This window comes from Takifugu rubripes, chromosome 18 (genome assembly GCF_901000725.2).
Source record: "Takifugu rubripes chromosome 18, fTakRub1.2, whole genome shotgun sequence".
Taxonomy (NCBI): domain Eukaryota; kingdom Metazoa; phylum Chordata; class Actinopteri; order Tetraodontiformes; family Tetraodontidae; genus Takifugu; species Takifugu rubripes.
The window spans coordinates 4585453-4604847 of record NC_042302.1 but is presented as its reverse complement, the minus strand read 5'-3'; the positions used below and the strand labels follow the sequence as shown (position 1 = coordinate 4604847).

General features: G+C 48.6%; 2 protein-coding genes across 9 annotated transcripts in view; both read right to left on the bottom strand.

Annotated features, from left to right (window-relative positions):
• anks1b (ankyrin repeat and sterile alpha motif domain containing 1B) overlaps positions 1 to 638 on the bottom strand; it is a 92513-nt gene extending 91875 nt beyond the window's left edge. For 3 of the 5 annotated variants that reach the window (XM_029851573.1, XM_029851574.1, XM_029851575.1), the window contains exon 1: positions 10 to 636. In XM_029851573.1, the coding sequence (XP_029707433.1) occupies positions 10 to 140 (131 nt within the window). In that variant the 5' untranslated portion in view covers positions 141 to 636. Of the gene's footprint in view, positions 1 to 9 lie in introns of all 5 variants that reach the window. The other 2 variants (XM_029851578.1, XM_029851576.1) reach the window with 2 other exon arrangements.
• A 1383-nt stretch (positions 639 to 2021) lies between these two features.
• bltp3b (bridge-like lipid transfer protein family member 3B) lies at positions 2022 to 18933 on the bottom strand. 4 transcript variants are annotated; one of them, XM_029851569.1, is made up of 24 exons: positions 18243 to 18912; positions 14460 to 14622; positions 13960 to 13998; positions 12861 to 12952; positions 12529 to 12718; positions 12312 to 12452; positions 12066 to 12233; positions 11647 to 11827; positions 11485 to 11568; positions 11190 to 11351; positions 10700 to 10815; positions 10184 to 10325; positions 9912 to 10105; positions 9090 to 9827; positions 8357 to 9003; positions 7896 to 7979; positions 7203 to 7351; positions 6862 to 7007; positions 6635 to 6785; positions 6001 to 6042; positions 4142 to 4398; positions 3786 to 3882; positions 3567 to 3706; positions 2022 to 3198 (listed from the first exon to the last, which is right to left on the bottom strand). In XM_029851569.1, the coding sequence occupies exons 1-24, from the start codon at positions 18284 to 18286 to the stop codon at positions 3073 to 3075; spliced, it is 4293 nt and encodes a 1430-aa protein (XP_029707429.1). In that variant the 5' UTR covers positions 18287 to 18912; the 3' UTR covers positions 2022 to 3072. The 4 variants fall into 4 exon arrangements, with proteins under 4 accessions (XP_029707429.1, XP_029707430.1, XP_011611629.2 ...); XM_029851570.1 differs by lacking the exon at positions 6001 to 6042 and having other exon boundaries at positions 18243 to 18905; XM_011613327.2 differs by lacking the exon at positions 7896 to 7979 and having other exon boundaries at positions 18243 to 18903.
• Between the last annotated feature and the right edge of the window lie 462 nt (positions 18934 to 19395).

Genomic DNA, 19395 nt, shown 5'->3' with positions numbered 1-19395 from the left:
GCTTCTTACCTCAGGAGGTTGGGTAAAGGGATGGAACCGGAGCCAGAGCCCAGAATCTTCTTTTTCCCACTTAACAATTTCTCCACCAGGGCGACGTTCCCGGTCCGGGCGGCTTCCAGAAGCTCCTGCTCCTTCCCCATCCCGGACACAAGTTTGCAACGACAGGATGATTAAAAATCCCACAGCTCTCCCATATATCCCTGTCTCCTCTCTGCCCTTATTTCAGCGTCCGGGTCGGTGGAGCATCTCACTGCGCGCTGCCGCTGCTGGTCCGTGGTGTTTTAGGCGTCACTGATGCTGCAGAGCGGCTTCGATGTGCTGTCCAACCTCCGTCCATTCGCACCGGCGCAGCTCCGTAATGTCCAGCGGTGCGCGCCCGCTCAGGCTGCCGCCTCCCCCGGTGCTCACCTCTGGAGGAAGCGCGCAGCGGGAAGCGAAGGAACCACCAGTAAAGTGACGAGCGAAGATGAAGACAAACTCCCCCCGCGTTCACAAAGTGGCTCCGAACTAAAGTGAAACACACGCGCAAAACAGGTGGACGGTGGGAGAACCCAGGAGCGGCTCCACACTGGCGACGAATCCTCCACCGAACCTTCCACACTGGCCGCCGGTGTTCGTCTGAGCTGACGGCCCGACACACGCGTCAAGCTGCTAGCTGGACATGACGGCTAACTTCCTGTCATCGGTTTAAAAATAAAAGCATTCAGTGGCGACGTTCCAAAACGAGGGCCAAACATTTTAAAATTACCGCTTTAAAAAAAAACAAAAAAACATTAAGTTACCTAAACGTATATTTTACGTGCAAAACCCCAAAAAGTACGTTTATTTATTTGAATTTACTTGAACATCTTAACTTTGCATCCCAACTAATACGATAGCTAATTAACTTTTTTAATTTAAAGCTACATATGGGGAAACGTTTTACCTTGTATTAAAAGTGTTATCACTGGATAAGGCTAGGGAAAATTTCTAGACTATTTTATTCCTACCTGATGTTGGCGTCATACGAACCGGATCTGCGGTTTAATTTGAAATCCCCGTCGCCATTTTCCGCCGTTACTCTTTCTGCCTTGACGTGCAGCCGTACTGTACAGCCTCCTGGGTGTGGGTGACGACCACAAGCCCATCAGAAAGCGTCCCCTTTGTTGGCGTCTGGAAAAACTCACATACAGCGAAGGCCACCTGCGGTGCCAGCGGTGTCGCGTTCAAATGGGTCCGTAATTCCACCTATATCGCACATGCGCAGTTCCGCCCCAGAGAAACAGGTGAGCGCTTCCACGGCTCTGAATGGAGGTTAAAGAAAGAACAAAACAAAACCCAAAAATCCGTTTTGTTACATTTACGTGACGCCCTCCCTCTCTCTGGTGTATGCTTGGGCCCGCCAGATAAACGAGATTTTAAAATACAAAACATTTGACAATTTTTTTATTTATTTGCCAAATCACTTAAGCTACACGTTTTTATCAAAAAACAAATGTGCACAATTTTTCTCGCTCAATACATTTTTCAATGTTCCCTTCATATTCTGTGTCTGTTTAGTAATTTTACTACTTTTATATCATTCTGTTTAACTGGGACATGGGCACAAGATTTTGCACCTTCCACAGGATGGAGTGGGAATAAATAATCTCCGAATCATTAATCATGTTCCCAGCGATGCTTCCATAAACAGGCCCCCGCCGTGAGGTGGCCATCATCGCAGAAACATTAAGCTCTAGTATGTAAACAGGCTTCGTTTCAGCAGCACCAGAGCAGAACACTCCTCACACTTAATGTCCTTCTAGGACTCACTGCGCCATTCCAGCTGTAAAATGACATGACCATTTATGTGCACAAGGCCTCTCCTGCACACACGTTAACCGTTACCCTTTACTTTTTTTGTAACTCCTCTTATATCGGAGCAATTTAAGCCTCAAAAAAGCTGATATGAAAGAGTACTTCCTGGCAAAAGCTGCCCACTTCTGAAAATAAGTTTGTTTTTTGGAGCGCAGGTAAGAAATAATCACTAAAGGCGCCATTAGGAAATTGATAATTTACCTCATTGCTTGAGGCCGGACACAATTTATTAATTTTCATTGGTATTTCAGCAGCTTCGACGGACAGAAATCAGATTATTCACCCCCTCTCTGTCGCAAACAAAGGGGGGATTATATGATGCTGGCTGGGACACTGAGAGAAAGATGTGTGCTGGGTGAAGTCGTGCGCCTTTAAAAAGTGGATAATTTTAAACAAAAAGCACAAATGTTCGGATTAGTCATTTTTATAAAGACACAATCACATCCCCCCCATGCTCACACACTCATTTTTAGGTCACAACTCTAATTATATTTACAGTGTCTCCATTTTAAAAGTGCTGAACGCTAATATTTACATGTAGAAAAATAAGAAAGGAGGGCGCTCCCAACTATCTGTTCTGGGTTTTTTGTCTCTTTGGGACAAAAAAAGTGGAATTTGATCTTACAAACTTTGTCCTCGGCTCAAACGTAAGGTGGCTGGGGCGGAGACATTCGATACAAACGCAGCAGAAGCATTTAAAGAACAACATTCATATACAATTCTACATCGTACACGGACGCGCACAAAAGCGCAAATCTTCAGATTCAGTGCAGTGAAAAATAGTTGTTTTTCTTCCTTTTTCAGACATCACTCTTAATTCTACATTTCCTATTCCTTCAGTCTCACACAGGGAAATTCAGTTGAGACTGTTGATCTTTTTCAGGGGGGCTTGAGGTGTATTGTGGGAAGGATACTGTGTAGGCACGACCATTTATATTAAATCATACACCCAAAAACACACAACATCCCACGTAATGCCGTTTCTCCCTTTTCTAACTCAAAATTGCTCCGCAGGCTAATGTGGAGAAAACAGAGCGTGTAAAAACATGAATTCACAGTCTGTGCATTGCTTAATTATTTCAAAGTTGAAGTCACATGGCGCTCGCCAAATAAGCATCGAAAGAGGGTTGCTGTAGTCAGAAATCCCTGCTTTTGTCAGTTGCAATGCCAATCCCAAAACGCCGGTGGCGACTGGACGAATCCGGTAGGTCGGGATGCGAAGGCGGAGAGCTGGGTCTAACTGGTCACTTTGAGATTCTTCATGCGGTGCAGCAGCGAGTCCTTCTCCATCTGGGCCTCTGCCAGCGCCATTTTGGCTCGGGACAGCTCCAGTTTCAAACATTCGTTCTCCTCCTCCAGCATCTGAAAAGGTGAAACCAAAAAGCGCCACGAGGGGGCGCCATTGAGTTCTTATGTCCAGTTATGAAGGGACGGATTTAAAGGGCACATATGCTCCTTTTATGCAAGTTAATACGGTTGACGTCTAAATGAAAAGTTAGCAACGTGTTTTGGTTGAAAAAAACCAAAGGAATGAACACATCCGGACTGTAAAAACACCAATTTCACAGCCTCGCTCTGAAAAACGCTCCACAATTTCCAGAAGAAATTCAAAAGGAGCGTTTTGAGGCATTTTCTTACTCCAGCAGCTTATCAAACATCGAATTAGTGGTTAATGCATCCGCTTGAAATTTGGTGTTTTCCATTGCGAAACATAGCGCAGCTGAACTCACCTTCTCTCTGGAGGGACTCCTGGATGGGGCTTGGGTTTGTGTTGCCTTGGAGACTCTGCAGACGCTGTTGCTTGCTTCATAAAAAGGGCCCTGGGTAAAGATAGTCGGCGCGGCCTCTTCCCTGGGTCGCTTCTCCGCAGCTGTGCCGACAAAGGACAGTTTAGAGATGCGGTCGTCGAACGCAGCGCGTTTACTTTGCCGTCCAATTCTGCACGTCACCTCCAACGGAGAAAGAGCCGTCGTCTCGTCTGTGTATGATGAGGTCGTCCACGTGCAGGGTGACGGGCGAGGGCTCAGAATCGGTCGAACCGGCGTCCTGGAGCAATACACATTTCGCCTTTCAAAGCAGCCCATTAAACCTTCAGGCCAATTAGGCATCGCTTCAGAATCGTTAAGGCGTTCTGACACGATGACAGTAAGTTATGGGGACTATTACTGGGGAAACTAGGACAGGTGTGTTTCTGAAGCACTGCAGGTAACCGTGCGTCAACAGCCGCCTCGGGGTGAAAACGAAACTTTGCAACGCGGGACAGGAATAGCAGCCATCGAGGTGATGCGGCAGCTGCGACGCTCACCTTCAAATTGATGCGCGTGTCCCTAACGCTGATCTCCATGGGCAGCACCTGCGGCGTCGTGTCGTCCTCCAGGAAGTGGGCCAGGTTTCGCAGCGTTGCCGTCAAGAAGCTCGCCCGGTACCCGTGGAGCTGCAGCCGCAGGAAGCCGTTGCGCTCGGCCAGCTTGGAGTGAGCGGCGGCGCGGGGCCCGCTCTCCAGGAGGGCACGCACCTCGGGGCTCTGGGGGCCGCCGTCCTTGCCTGGGCCGGTGTCGGTGCCTGCGAGGAATGAAGGCAGAGGCCTGGGGTTAGCGTTAGCATCCCCGCTTTATCTGTGGAGGCCACGTGGAGGGGAATTGGCTGGAGATGCACCCAGGAGGTAAAAGGATTTCTTCACCGTTCAAGAATAATTACAGCTTCATAAATCTTAATCTGACAGTAATTTCTTTCTCTAATCCAAACCAAACTCGCTACCCCGAGTCAAACCGGTGGGAGGCTTGTTAAATTACCAAAGATAGAAGCAGGAACCTGCAGAGACATCTTCAAACCACACAAGGGAAGAAAGTGCATTGCGTTAAACGCTTGACGAACTTAAAGGTCTCCAGACTCGAAAGGACAGAGTCAAATAACAAATTTATGGTTTTCCAGTTATGATCCCGATTTAAATAATCCCACCGGCTCATCATGGGGCCGATGCTGAGAACACGGGATTATACAAACTTGCTAAAGTGGAGACAAGAAAGCCCTGACATGCCAAAAAGTTACCCGAGGGAAACTCATTCATGCATTTTGTGGAAATAAGACAACTCTGGCTGATAGTTTAGGACATGAGAAGTCACCTGAGGCTCACAGACAGTCAAAGTTTCACATCCAAATTTTAAATTTAATTTTAAGTTTAAATGACCGCATGAGAAACGCGAACCAACAATGTACGAAAAGTGTCACATCCCTTTAGCTGCTCTCTGCAGGACGGCGAGGATGGAGTTAAATCTGGAGCGTCCACAGGGCCGGCGATAACGTTCACACGCACACAAACGGCGCCAAGCCTGTCTCACGCTAAATGACATATTCCCCGTCAGTTCTCGATGGAGAGCGGGAGGGAGAGGGAGATGGGTGCGGGTAAGGAGAAAACATGGGGGGGGAAGCAGCCAGGAGTGAAGTACTGAGCGACTGTGATAAGACAGAGGCAGAAGGGAAAAAGGATTGCCTAGAGAGAGAGAGAGAGATGAAAGGGAGAGAGAGGAACGGAGGAGGAGGAGGAGTGGTGGGGGTTAAACGACAGAGGATTAGGATGAAGATGGAGTAGGAGCTGGAGGGAAGAGTGTGGAGGAAGACAGGTGGAGGAGAGAGGGATGAGGATGAGGGGAAGTAGTGAGGGGGAAAGCTGGGGTTGCTCTCATTGCCCGGATCGCTGGACTGAGACGGCAACGGCTGGTGCAGACGGGATGAGAGGAAGAGGAGGGATGGGGGGGAAGAGGAAGAGGAAAAAGAGAAAAAAGAGGGTTGGCACCCATCTGAACGACGAGCTGTGCTTCACTTTAATATGGCTGACGCACACTTGCACATTTAAGTATCTAATGTTGCAAATAATGGCAGCTCTCGCTCCATTACAGTCAAATTTAACCTCTCTGAAGTCTCTCTCTCTCACACACACACACACACACACACACACACCATAAACACCCGCTGCTGCGGGGGAGGGGGAGCACTCTTTTGCACGCTTCCCTGCAGTGTGACACGCTGCTATCTGTGCATCTTCAGACCATGCCAGAGTGAAAATGAGACTTGACACAATACACACAGACACACACAGACACACACACAGGTGGTTCAGGACATGCACTTGCAGTTACAAATGATGAAATAACACAGGGCAGTTACCTTGGCTGCTTTGTGCAGGTATTGGTACTGAACACACCATACCTGTGGGGAGTTATCGTAAGGTAAATAAAAGCGGTGGGTGGCTGCGTTAGCGTGCAGACATGCCAGGAGAAAATGTTGAGAGAACATCGCTGATTAGATACTTTATGTTTATGTGCAAAACTCCTGTCCACAATGTTTAGTTTAGTGTTTTAATCGTGATCGTCTAAGATCCAGAATGTGCGAGAGAGATCTGGCGCCCCCAGGAGGCGAGAATTGAAACTGCAGCTACAAAGTGACAACGGCTGCCGATGAACAGACGGACGATTTCAAGAGCGCAGCTGCTTGATTTTCAGTCCAGATGTTGGTTGTTGTAGATATACTTAGAATCCAGGACTGACTTTTAACTTAGAATGTGGCAACATTGTGTCATTCAGAAGGGTTAATATTTATGCAAATATCTTACTGAGAATTCACATAAACACACTCGCAGCTGGCCTTGAAGACAATGTCTCTTAAAAGCTTTTCCCAGAGCACTCATGCAATATGCAGCTTTGCGTTAAGACCTACAAACTAAAAAAATCAAATGAATCCCAAATACACACACCGTCTACACTCTTAAACTTAAGAGAATCATGAGCGTCGCTCGTCTTACCCAGACTGCGGTTGCTGAGGTACTGCCTGAGACACATGTTGCCCAGCTGGGTGGGCGTGACCTGGCCCACCTCCAGAGCCACAGCGGTGCTCTCGCCCACCGCCTCCATGCCCACACACACAGACTGCACTTTCAGTACCAGCACCGACACCTGGGGGACAGGAGGAGGTCAATTTCACATATATTTTAACATATATTTGAAGGCATTGCACTGTCTGACAGCTTACTGTATCTTTGGTGGGGTCGTCAGTGCTCTGGGAGGTGGCGCTGACAGTGTCTGGGGACACCGCCTCCTCTTGCTCCTGAACCGTCGTTGCTTCAGTGGCGCTCTGTTCGGTGATGGCGTCCTTAAAGCCTGAGATGGAAACGTCATCTGGTCCAGACATAGAAGACACAAACATATTCAGAACATACGTTAAAGACGTTCGACGTTTCGACTGGAAAGCTGCAATTAGGTTATTTTAGCGAAATGGCGCCACCTCGTGGACATAATGGGACATGTTTAAAGCGAACGCATTTGTCCTGTCAAGCGGTCAACAAAAAAATAGAACATAAAAGTCTTCTCTACCTCTCTCCAGTAAACTGTAGGTGTCCCCATCTTCCATCAAATAACTGTCTATAGAGATATTGTCCAGCGATTGCAGGGAGGGGCTCTTCTTCATGTTCTTATAGGAAACAGAGAAACTGGACTGGGAACGGTCTCGCATCAAACGACCACTGCAGTGCACAGGACACAAAGTCATGAGGAGGACAGTGTAGAAAAATCACATTCTGCATTGTTTTTGAAGCTTCGCCGTTTAAAGCATGCCGCCGATTTCACACCAGAAAATAGTAAAAACAAAAACACTTTTTAGGAGCTACTTAACAAGTCATGAATTAAGTGCTGCTTCTTCCTCTTTGTCATCCCCTCTGGTGATTTAGCTCATGTCTAAGGAACCATCCCAACATAAACCTAATACTGATGAAAATAAATAAATAAATAAATAATCAAAGCATTTGTCCAGAAAGAGCAGAAGAACACAAGGCTGGAGGGGAAAAAAGACACATTCAAGGACCATCGTCCACAAAAGAGACCAAAGGAAGAACTAAACAACAGCCACAGACAGGGACCAGCATGGCATGCACGCATGCAAATGCAGGCCCACATGGCAGTCGCACGCACAATTGAATTGATTTGGTTTAATCCACCAGTCACGAGTACACAAACACGCCCACATTAACACACTTAATTAAACAACGAGCCACAGATCCAGAGGCTTACATGTTGGATATGGAATAAAGGGAAGTGGATCTGCTGGAGTTTGAGGAGCTGAGGAGATCAGAAACCACAGACAAACTTCCTTTCCTTGATAGAAAAAACACACACACACGTCACACACACGCACACACACAAAAGGCACACTGGTCAAAGCGAAGCTCAAAGGCAGTAAAAAGTGATCGAATGAGTCAAGAAAGAGCAAGAGGATGATGAGCTGACGGACGAGAACAAAGAGACTATGAAAATAATGTCAGACAACTGTGAGGTCTCACACACAGCACTTGTGTTTGTAAAAAAAACAACCTTTTTATCCAACATGAATGAACTTAACAGGGGCTTATTGAACAGCTGTGATGTCACAAACAGTCGCCATCGTGTGAACAACTCCTACCGAATGCGTGTTAGCTAACACAAACATTTACAAACCTAAATGAACCCATCTTTAGCTTCCTGAATGTGAATACCTGGATATTGACTGAGGCATCTTGGTGGGGTCTTTGTTGCCGTGGAGCTCAGTGGGCAGGGGGTCACTTGTCTGGGCTTTTAAACCTAAACCAGATGTCACCTCTTCGGCTGCCCCGTCCCCTCCCCCCTCACCACCATTATCTGAACTCCACCTCCCAGAGTTCTTAGTCCTCTCTTCCACTGAGACTCTCTGATCCGAGTCCGTGCGCGTGCCGGAAGACAAGATGGGGCTGAGAGGAGCGGGGACGTGTGCCGTCCCACTTCCTAAGCCTCCTCCACACAACAGCTGGTCTACTGTACAGGCCCCTTTGGCTGCACCTCCTTCAGCCCCCGGGCCAAGCCCCTCACTGTCCTTTTCCACCCCCGGGTCCAGAGTGCCTCGACTCTCCGAAGGGGACAGCTCCGAGCCCAAAGGAGAGCCGGAGCCCTCCGGCTGGGGGAAGGGCTTCAGGAGGAGAGAGACCTCTGCGCTTTTCAGCAGGAGCCCCAGGCAGGCTGTGAAAGGCTGGTGGTCCCCCGCTTTCTGAGCAGGACCTTTACGGTCTCTCTTGGAGCCCATCTCCTCCAAGTCCCGCTGTATCGTCTGCTGCAGGGACTTGATGCTCCGCTGAAGAAACATCAGGAACACATACTGTCGATGGCTCACCTGGACAAAGACACACAAGTGCACAGCTGAGCACGCGCTGCTTTGGGTGGGGACCCGTTTCTGGACATACCTCTCTCCAGACATACCTGTGCGCTTAAGTGCTTCTGCACATGCACCAGCACGTGCACTCCTGCATCTTCACTCGAGGGCGACAGAGAAGGCGGGTTGTCCAATGAGAGACGGTTATGGATTCCGTTACTATGCAGCAGAGGGGGGTCAGTGCTGTGACATGGTGGCGGGACACCCTCCATGCTATAATACTCCTTCAGCAGCCGTTTCCTCTGGAGGCGAGCGACGGCCTCCCCGGATGAACTCCGGCGTGGCCCCGACTGAGCAGCCTCTCTGAGCCGTTCCTGGTGCTGGACGATCTTGGAAGGCTGACAAGCCCACACCGTAAGCGGAAAGGAGTCCACGAAGGGCTGCGGCCGGCCCTTCCCCCCGCGCGTGCCTTCGTAGTCCACCCAGAACTGGGCAAAGTGCAAAGCCCAAAAGTCGTTGGCGGCCGGCGTCTTGAGCGCATCTGCGCTCGTCGTGGGCGTCACCAGACCTCTGTAAATGTCATGGAGCTTGGTGTCGTGTTCGTGAGCGTGGCGCTGAAAGACGGGATGGAGGACGGGAAAAGAGGAGGACGATCGCGGGAATGAAGAGAAGCCGGGAGAAAAGAAGGGCTCCTCTTCAAACGCCTGCAGCAAAGCCTCAAGGTTGGCGCGCGTGCAGTTGCTGGGGTGGCGGGTGTTGGTCGCCACCATTTCCGAGGTCTGAACCGAGATGGAGCGAGGCAGATCGGCGGGGTAGGAGGCCTCCCGGTCGGTGGGAATCACAAGCTGGAGGAAGACAGGACACGCAGAAGCTGGCAGTGTCCTCATGAATGCGGGAGACCCGTTCACCTTCACCGCCTCCAAACTTACCTTCAGCATCAGACCGTCCACCTTGATGTCGACGTGCTCGTCGGGCTTTTGGGAGTCGTTCAGCTTGTAGATTTCCATGAACTGCTCCAGACTCTGCCGGAGGTCGAGGGCGAAAAGGTTGAGCCACACCAGGCTGCGGGGATCCAACACGAGCTGCAGGGCATTCAGCTGGACATAGAGGTTGGGGCACGGGACTGGAGCCGCAGCAGGGCAGAGTAGCAAAATAAATGGCTTTGTCTCAACAACGCAGGATTAAGGCTGAAATGTCTTACTGGGATACTCTTTTCCATCGGGGAAGTAATACTCCGTGAACTCTACGTGAATGGCCGGCATCTCCGGAGGAAGGTACAAGGATTTCTTATTGCAAGAGAGCATCGTTTTTGGACTGGAGCGACGCTGGTCCGCTGTTGACACCTGCAACACACACCTGAAATTTAGACGAAAGCAGTGGTTCGCAACTGGTGGGTGGCGACCCAAAAGTGGCTCGCGGACCCATTCTGGATGGGTCACCGACTATTTAACGCGCTTCTGATGACGGATGTGTCTTTTATTATAAGCCATTATGCAGCCTTATTTTGGAAGGGACGCATCGAGACACCTATTGTCTCATGGTGCTCACCATGGAAACTACTTGAGTGACACTCACTTCAAGTTTGTGTTGTTAAGAGGTACGATGGCAAAGTGTAAATACGACCTTGGGGATTTGAAATGTGGATTTTCTCACGTCGAGGATTCAGCTGGGATTCAAAGCAAAAAAGAACCATTTGTTGGAATGTGTGGTTAATGACCTGGTAGATGCTGAAGTCAGCCATCCTGAGGACAACAGAGCTGGACATGAGCTGAGTCTTGTGGGGCTGGGGTAGAGGGGGATTGAATGAAGTGCTGGAGGAAGTGCTTATCCTGCCTGTAGATAAAGAAAGACAGATGACAGGATGCGGAAAGTGCTAACAGAAGAAAGCAGCTGACCACCGGAATTCTCTCACGGAAAACCCATTGGCCTCGCAGAAGGTGTGCACCACCGCACTCAGCCGTGCGCACACGCATAAACACACGCCGTGGTACCTGGCTGGAGGCACCAGCAGCACTGGGCCGAAGGATGTGTGTGTGAGCTCCACTCAAGAGAGCCCTGAACCTCTCTAAGCCCTACTCCTTCAGCTGCTGCCTGACATAGAGGCTCATATAGATCATCCCTACGGGACACTGGAGGACAGAAAACCCACTGGGATGTTGCTCTGTGCGTGTGCGTACGACAAAGCAGCGCGCGCGTCAAATGTTTACCGTGTTGAGGGGAACCGTGGCCAGGGGGCGGGCCTTGCAGGTCTCGAACGGCGGACTTTAACATCTCAACGTTAGACTTAAACTCGTCGAGCAGACTCCGAGCCCAGCCCTCCCTGCTCTTGGTGACCTCGCCGTAGTGCATCCAGTGGGCGCAGCTGTCACCTGTAAGGGGGTTAAGAGGACAGCCATCAAGTTAACGTGGAGGTACGGTCCCAGAATCTGCCCACATGAACATTTGTGGTGGGATTTTTTTATTTTTTTTTTTATTTTCCAGCAAACCAGATCAGGCATGTACCTGCTCGGTGAAAAGGGTAGTAGTCCAAGGTGATGGAACTGAAGGAAAGCTGCATCGCTCCACCAGTTATCCTCTTATTGTTTGCTACACAGAGGGGAAGAGTTCAGTACACAGCCTGGACCAGACAAAATACGTGTATTGGTGCGTAAAAGTACGCCCTGCCTTTGTCTTTAGCATGGACGTCATCGCAGATGTGCAGGTCCAGGTGTTTGATCTGGAGGTGATGCGAGGTCTCGCATACGTCGTAGGCACTGAACAGCCCGGCCATGGTTGCGCTGGGGTCGGCTGCTGTGGGTGCTTGCTGGGCTCGCACTTGCTGCGTTGATGGTGGTGCAGACGACACCTGGTGAGCACAAGAGTAAACATGCATACTTGAAATTGTGTTTTTGTTTTTGGCTTAAATGCACTGTAGTACTTCAACTGTCCAGCAGATGGCGCCTAACGTTTGCGCAATGACTGGGTGTGAATTTAAGTGGGTAGTACTGGTACATTTTGTAAGTGAGAGTGGTGAAAATAACTGTAGAACAGACGGCGAGAAAGTGACAGTATTTAGAAGGGATGCACATGGCTCCTATGTTCACCTGGTCCTCTGTGGCCATGCTCTTTCGCTGCTGCGCGGATTTTTCCATGACCTCGCTGAGAGATTTGGCGTACTGCACCATGGCTTTGAGCTGCGAGTCGGTCAGCACCCACAGCAGGTCATCCAGGATCAGAATCAGCTTGGAGGCCACCACGTTGCAGTCCTTAATCTGCAATAGGCAGGTTTCCCCGATTGTACAACTGGACAAAATGGAGATTGTGTTTGTGTTTGCGTGTGGGCGACTGACCCGTCTCTTGAGAGTGACCCGGATCTTGGACATGTTGGTAATGAGGCGGATAGGAGCGCTCAACATCTCGTGCTCGACACTCTGAATGGCGTCGGCCTCGATGCGGATCATCTGCCAGCTGATCTCCTTAAACGTCAAGATCTGGACCGAGCAGAAACGGCAGTACGATCAAACTGCGGCTGAAGACATCCCAGTGAAACGACGCGGACACGCTAACCTCTCCTCTCTGAGGGTCCTGGATGCGAGTGAAGCGCAGGTCGCTGACGCTCCAGCTGGTGTTGACGCTGTAGACCTGCAGCTGGGAGAGCTCAAAGGAGGCGTTGAAGGCCTTGGCGCTGATCTTGATGATGATGGAGTTGATGGACAGCGACATCCCCTCCACGACCTTCTCCGCAAACCCATATTCACTGGAGACGGAGAGGGTGGAGACACAGCAAAGCTAACAGAAGGTACAGCGCCGCATCGCATCCCTCTGTCTTTAATCTCCCGACAAGTTCAGTTTTACCATAATTACACATTTTTTAAAAATCCTTTTGAACAAAAGCCCACCTTTGTCCTGAGGCCGTCGCTATGGGAGAGGGCCCGTTGGGGGGCCGAGGCTCGTCGCACGTGCTCATCTCCATCTCGACTTTATCCAGGGTCTGTGGGGAAAAAAAGACAGATTTCACAGGTTTCCAAATATAACCTTGAAACCTGACACCTCTCCTGGGAGTCAACTAGGATTTAACCCCTGGTGGTTACAATTTTCAGAAGGTAATGTTGCTGGATCAGTCACCTGATCTCATTTTATGGCAGCGAGACGCGACGGGCGTCTTTGTGATCAAGTTGTCAAGTTGTGATTCAAGTTGCTCGACAACATTCTTTGCAAATCACCAATGCTTGATGCTGGTTTCGGGCAAACTGCACCGGGAAGGCCAGTCCTCCACCAGCAAGCTGTTCAGTGAGGCCCTGAGGGAGCGCCTCAGATCCATGACAGAGACGCGGAGCAAGCGTGAGCGCAACCTCAGCTCAGTGATGCAGAAATTAGAGAAGCTAGCCCCCAAATATACGCTCCAGGCCTCGATTTCAGCCTCCATGACATGCTCAGATCGCACCACACCGGACACACACACAGCATCTGGTAAATCTTGTAACAATCTCTTGTTTTTCATCACATCCTGGAACACAAATTGTAATAGCGAGGCTGCGAGGAAAGGTGGACGAGAGGGAAATTGATAATTAACGTGGGAACATGTCATAAGGACATCCTTTCTACAAGGATGCAAACCGAACTAAGAACACGCGGTGGGAATTTAGAGTTTTGGGCTTAAATTTTAGCTCAATCGTATCATTTCAGGTACTTTATCACATCATCTTGCAGGATTTGTAGTGGTTTCACTGCGCGGAGCTTTAGGAACGTCTCCAGTGGGCTTTCAGTGGAGAGTGGGGGTACCTGGCACCACTACAGAAACCAGATTGAGGAGCTCCGGGAGCCAAATCCTGCGCAGGAAGAGCAGCTGAAGGGGCTTAAAGACAGTTTATCTACCAATTAATTGCTTTCACCGCGGCCATGGGGGCTGGATTTGCTCCATCTTCCAAACACCTGAGCGCTTGAGCAACAGTTATTTTTTTAAATATCCTGTTTTATGTTGTTTTTGGTGAAACTTACCAAAGAGATTGGATGTGTCTTCAACTTTGTCCATGGTATCTGTCAAGGAAAACAAAAAAGAAGACATCTATATTGAACAGCAGCCTGGGCACAAAATCCACACAACATGTTCTTTCAGACAAGCCGCTGTTTGACAACAGTTTCTGCAACATGCAAATGCAGCGAATGCGGGAGAAGGAAGTGAGATACCGAACTCTTGTATTTAACCAGCTGAATTGCTGCAAGGAAACTTGATGCTGCACACACTTACACACACACTTTATAGCTGCAGCACAGTATTAGCATCACACACACTTGCAGTGACGGAGCAGAGAGACCCCGACAGTTGGAGGCTCAAAGGCCAGCTGACAGAACGGCGGCTCTTCTGCTCGTCATACAGGGATTTCCTGTGTTTAAATTTAAACGGGACGGTTTGAGCGCGATATGAGCTGCTGTCCGACGTGCTGCGTGAAGGTCCTGGCAGCGACCCAGGACTCCGATCATCCAGTAGCGTCGCTCACCCTGATGGTGGCCTTGTTGCAGCACACACGGTTGATGGCCAGCCAGGTGGGCAGGTCCAGCAGGCTCTGGAGGACCTCCTTGTCCAGCTCCAGGTTGGTCAGGTGACCCTCCCCCTTCAGCGTGCTCAGGTTGATCTGATCTGGTGACAAATCCTTAGCGAACCTATGGGCCACAAACCAGAGAAAGGGATTGTCAAAGTCTTTAATGTGACGCATGTTGTGACTATACTGATGGCTAAGAGACTTTTATTTAACTTGGATTTTCATTTGAGTAAATACGCTTGAACACACAAACTGGGCATTGCTTCTCTTGGTTGGACCACTAGTTGATAATTAGCCGAGCGTCTTCCTGATCCTGAATGGAGTATCGAGCCAGATCACTCTGGTGGGGCCTCTTTAAACAGAGTGATATTGATTTCACCTCCTCAAGCTGACAAAACCAAAATAATCAATCTGTTTTGACAAATACCTCATTGAGAGCAGGGGAGGAAAAAAACCTGTTTCCATTTAATCAGGTCGATAAAGGTAAGTGTGTCACCCTAAGTGAGGATCAAAGCTCAGAGTTTTACAACTGACACACATTCCCGAAGGGATTCCCGCAGTACCGCGGCCATAAAACCAAGATAATAACTCCGATAATAAAAATAAAATAGGCTGAAGCACACTCGGGGATGGCCGGCCGGCGTGCTCAGCACCCCGGCCATGGGACCAGTGAAATATTCATCCCCGCTGCTGATCAGGTGTCAAGGAGCTAGCTCGCTAGCTAACGTCACCAATTCCACCTCTTCCTCAAACCCAAACCTGGAACCTTCAGATTGTGGCTGGTTGTCTCTCTGGCTGGAATTAAGTCACATTCACCACTCCCTCCTCCTCATGTCTGTGGAACTTGTGAATGGAAACTGGGAGCCTCCCAGTTTACCCTGCCCTCCCAGTGCATTTGTGCCACAGCCTGATGACATCAGTTGCCGAGACCGAAGACCAACCGCAATGACTCAAGACAGCCAGCTCGTCTTTAGCAACCAAGCCTGTGGCGACAGCAACAAGGAGAGCAAGAGTGACGTGGACGGAAATTTCGGAATGTGGTTTTTTTTTCCAGAAAAAGGCAGAACAGCCTCTCAAATGGATGGGATGAACCGCAAACTAAAACTGAGTCAGGCATGGACAAGAAATCCATAAAAACAACATCACACAGGCACACCGTGGGTGGATGTAAGCAGCAACAGACTTGGGAAAGGAAAGCAGGAAGGTGTAAACAATCCAAAACCATGACTATGCTGCAGGAGAAGACCCCCCAGACCAACACGGGAAAACACACGCCGACAGTATTTCATTTAATGAAGCTCCCTCCGCTCAGCACTCACCACTCCTATAATAACCCATCTACTAGTAAAGAGTGATGACACTGGAAAGAGAGGAACTCTTCATCAGCATCAGCCAGCCGCGGCAGGGCGGTGAGAGTCCCGCCGATACAGGCCGGCGATGACGAGCGTGGCAGCGGAAATTGCACCAAATGGGCCTCGATGACGATAAAGATGCTGGCATTCTGCTTTATACTGTTATAGTCGGAGTGCTTCCGAAAGTCTTCCCACACAATGAATCACCTCTCCAAATGCTCTGAGCAGCAGCGCCGGAGTGCTGAGTGCTGGTTTTTAACACTTTTAGTGAAGTTATTCCTGAACGGTTGCCTAAATGGATCTGCGATGACCCCGCATACCAGCCCGCCCATACGTTAAACCTCCCTGGTCGTGAACTCGAGTGATAATCCTTTAATGCTTGGGACCACGCCATGCTAGGTTGGCCGTCGGCCGTTTTAAAATGTCTCTCTCTCGCCGAGCGCTTCTGCATTCTTCTGACAGGGAACATGTAGGTTGTTCTGCATTCTGCAGGACAACAATGCTCTGGACCCATAGCAGCACGACGCGGCTAATTAGGCTGGCATGGAATTTGTTAGCAGGTCCTTTGAAAGGAACAATTCGCCCAGGATGCACATTTAAACATGGTGAATGAATGGATGTGAGTCCGAACAAAGTAAATAATTAGCCTTGAGGAAAACGTCCCCTGTAACCAAGACATTTAACATCTGGAATGACAGCCCACATTCCTCGAATGCAGCGTAGAGCTTCATTTAGACACTCACATAATGGTGTTATTGTCATCCCTGAACTGTGCTGAAGCTCATGTTTCTGGCTCTGCAGCTGATGGCTGCTTCATACTGGGATTTTCTTTTTGTCACAACGATTCCTCTTCGTTATGGCAGCTAACATTTGACAAAATAAAAGCCCTCTCGAGAGGTTTATTATGTCATGTTTGCTTCAGTACACTTGTCATAGCCAGAGGACAAAGAGCAATTCCAGGCTCGATGGACTGTGAAAACATGGTGCTGTTTCCCCACAACAGACCCATGCTGGTCACAGATAGTGTGCAAATCTGCGACTGCGGAGCCGAACTGATACGATGACACCCCCGGCATGACCCACAGTTGTGCAAGACCCCCAACACCAGTTCAAAAATACTCCCGGTTGACATTGAACAACAGGATGAGCTGATAAAATCTAGCAGGTGAAACGACCAAAACATGCAAAACTCAAGCCGTCATCGACGGTATCTGCAGGACCAATAAACAGTCCTGGAGTGGCATTCTGCCACCGAGCGCCTGCTCAACCAGCCCAGTATAAAGATCAGATGACAAGCCCAGAGACAAGATGACATCACAACGCTTCAAGTCATTTCCCGACACTGTTGACGCTAACGCTGCCGAGGGCAGCCTGCTGGAAACGTCCAACCCAAGCCCAAGGAGACTGAATGCACTCTTGAAGGGCAGCATGGGTGTATCAGATAATACTAGTGACGCCTAAAGGCTATCCTAAAGATTATTAGAGTATTAACCAGTGAGTGTATCATCAAACAACTCGGCCATCTCTATAATCTTAATCATAAACACAATCAAACATTTCTTTTCAAGGACATCAGTCAGGCTACCACACTGGCAAGCGCATATTACAGGTGGAATGCAAAATAACCTTCTTTATTCATATTTATTATGAGCTTTATCCACCATTATTATCCATTTTGGTTAGTTTCTTTTAGCAATGCAGCAGAATGCAATCAGAAGTGTATGTTTTATGCAATAACCCTGGAACAAAAGGACACAGTCCACTGAAAGTCCCCAGAGGGACAGCCAAGTAAATAATAAATGTCAGGCAGGTTGAACCATGTGCCCATAACGGTCTTGTGTAAGGAATACATTTATGTTTGAGAATCCTTATGTCCTGAGAAATAGACATTTGGAGAAAGTGCAAAAGCTGATTTGCAGGGGGGAGTTTTTTGTGTTCTTTCCCCAGATTTTCGTCAAATTTAAGCAACACAATTGCACGATTGCAAGTATTTGGAAGGAAGGCTGAGATTGTTGGTTTAAACAATCCGATTCCACCACCAGACAGGTTGAACCCGCTCCAGCGAGGAGGGATTAGCAACTCAGCAGCTAACCCCAGCCTCACGTTAGCACGTTAGCTGTCCAGCCACGTCTCAGGTAAGTGGGAGTTGCGTCAACTAAATACGCAACTGACAGTCCGGAAAACGCCGAGGGTGTGAGTTAACTTAGTAAACCATAAGAATAAATATCTACATCCATAGTCTCTGCCTTTTAAACAACACGTTTCTTCACGCCTCTTAGTGATTTGGGTGTCATTAACATATTGGTGAGGGCTAGCTAACGGATATCTGACAGCTGAAAACCTCCATCGATCGTGTCTCATGCTTAGGCCGAGCCAGCTCAGGACTGACCTGGAGAGATGCTTCAGGATCTGCTTCTTGATGAGGCCAGCCATGGTCGCACGAATCTGGTCTCCAAAGCGCCCGACCCGTCTGTCCGTCTAGCTGGCTAGCCTAGCCGCTAGTTTTCCCTACTCGAGGATATAAACACAGCTCAAATTCTCATCCCCGCGTCGGTCTTCATCTCAGCGGCTTCCCCGCGTCATTTGAGAGCTGCTGCGTGTAGAGGGCATTTCACACTTCTGGGTGCCAGGCGCACGGAATTAGGCCATCTCATGCAGGTATAACGACAAAGTTTGAACGAACAAGACCCCCACAGTATCATAGAGCAAACACCTGGAGCGTCTGTTGTCACCGCGTCTGGGCGGGGCTTAGTGATGCGTTCATGTGCGCTCGGAGACCCCGCCATGACGAGGAAAAAAAATAAGCCCACATTACTTTAACAGAAAATATAATGATTAACAACAGCGATGAATCAAGGTTATATCTTCTTTGAGTCATTATTCTAACAACTGCGTTGTTTTAGCTTAAAAAGTTAGGCAATTACTCCAGTTTAAGCTAAAACTTCGCTATAACACGCTCATGTTGTGTTTACGTGTCCTGAAGTCTTTGTAGACGTGGCTCCGTTAAATTGTGCATTTTGGCGACATCTAGCGTTGAAATGTGCTTACGCTTTAGAATTTTTATCTCTAAACTGCAAAATATCATAAAATTAAGAAAAAATTGGAACCTTAAAGTGAGTTTTAAATTTTGTTTTAATTTTGTGATTGGCGCAAGAGCCAAAATGTGTGGAATAATAAAAATAATAATAAAAAAACAAATTTTAAATCCAGATCGATTTTATCATAAATCTTTATTAATACAAAGTAATTTAGTTTGATTGGCATCAACATAAATGCAATTGTTCCATCAAAGCTTAACTAAATAGGAATAGAACAATAGAATAAGCCAAGAATAGGATAATCAAAACAGTGTCCTCTAACTTTTGCGAAATTACGCCGCGTCAACTGACAATAAGTTAAGTCAAATCAGACATTTTACAGCGCTTTAACAAAGTGTCTCTCCAGGCGTCCCAAATGAAGTTCTGTCAGCCTTGGTTGAAACTTCCCTTCTGCCCTCTGTGTTGAGCGGGTTTGAAGATCCGTGACGGAGACGATCGTCGATG

Excerpts from the sequence above, each read along its gene's own strand:
- bltp3b (XM_029851569.1), bottom strand. The coding sequence starts at position 18,286 with ATGGCTGGCCTCATCAAGAAGCAGATCCTGAAGCATCTCTCCAG. Across the intron at positions 10,816-11,189 it reads CCACGGTTCCCCTCAACACG|GCAGGATAAGCACTTCCTCC; the intron begins GTAAACATTTGA and ends CTTTATCTACAG. Across the intron at positions 7,008-7,202 it reads CTACAGTTTACTGGAGAGAG|ATGACGTTTCCATCTCAGGC; the intron begins GTAGAGAAGACT and ends TGTCTGGACCAG.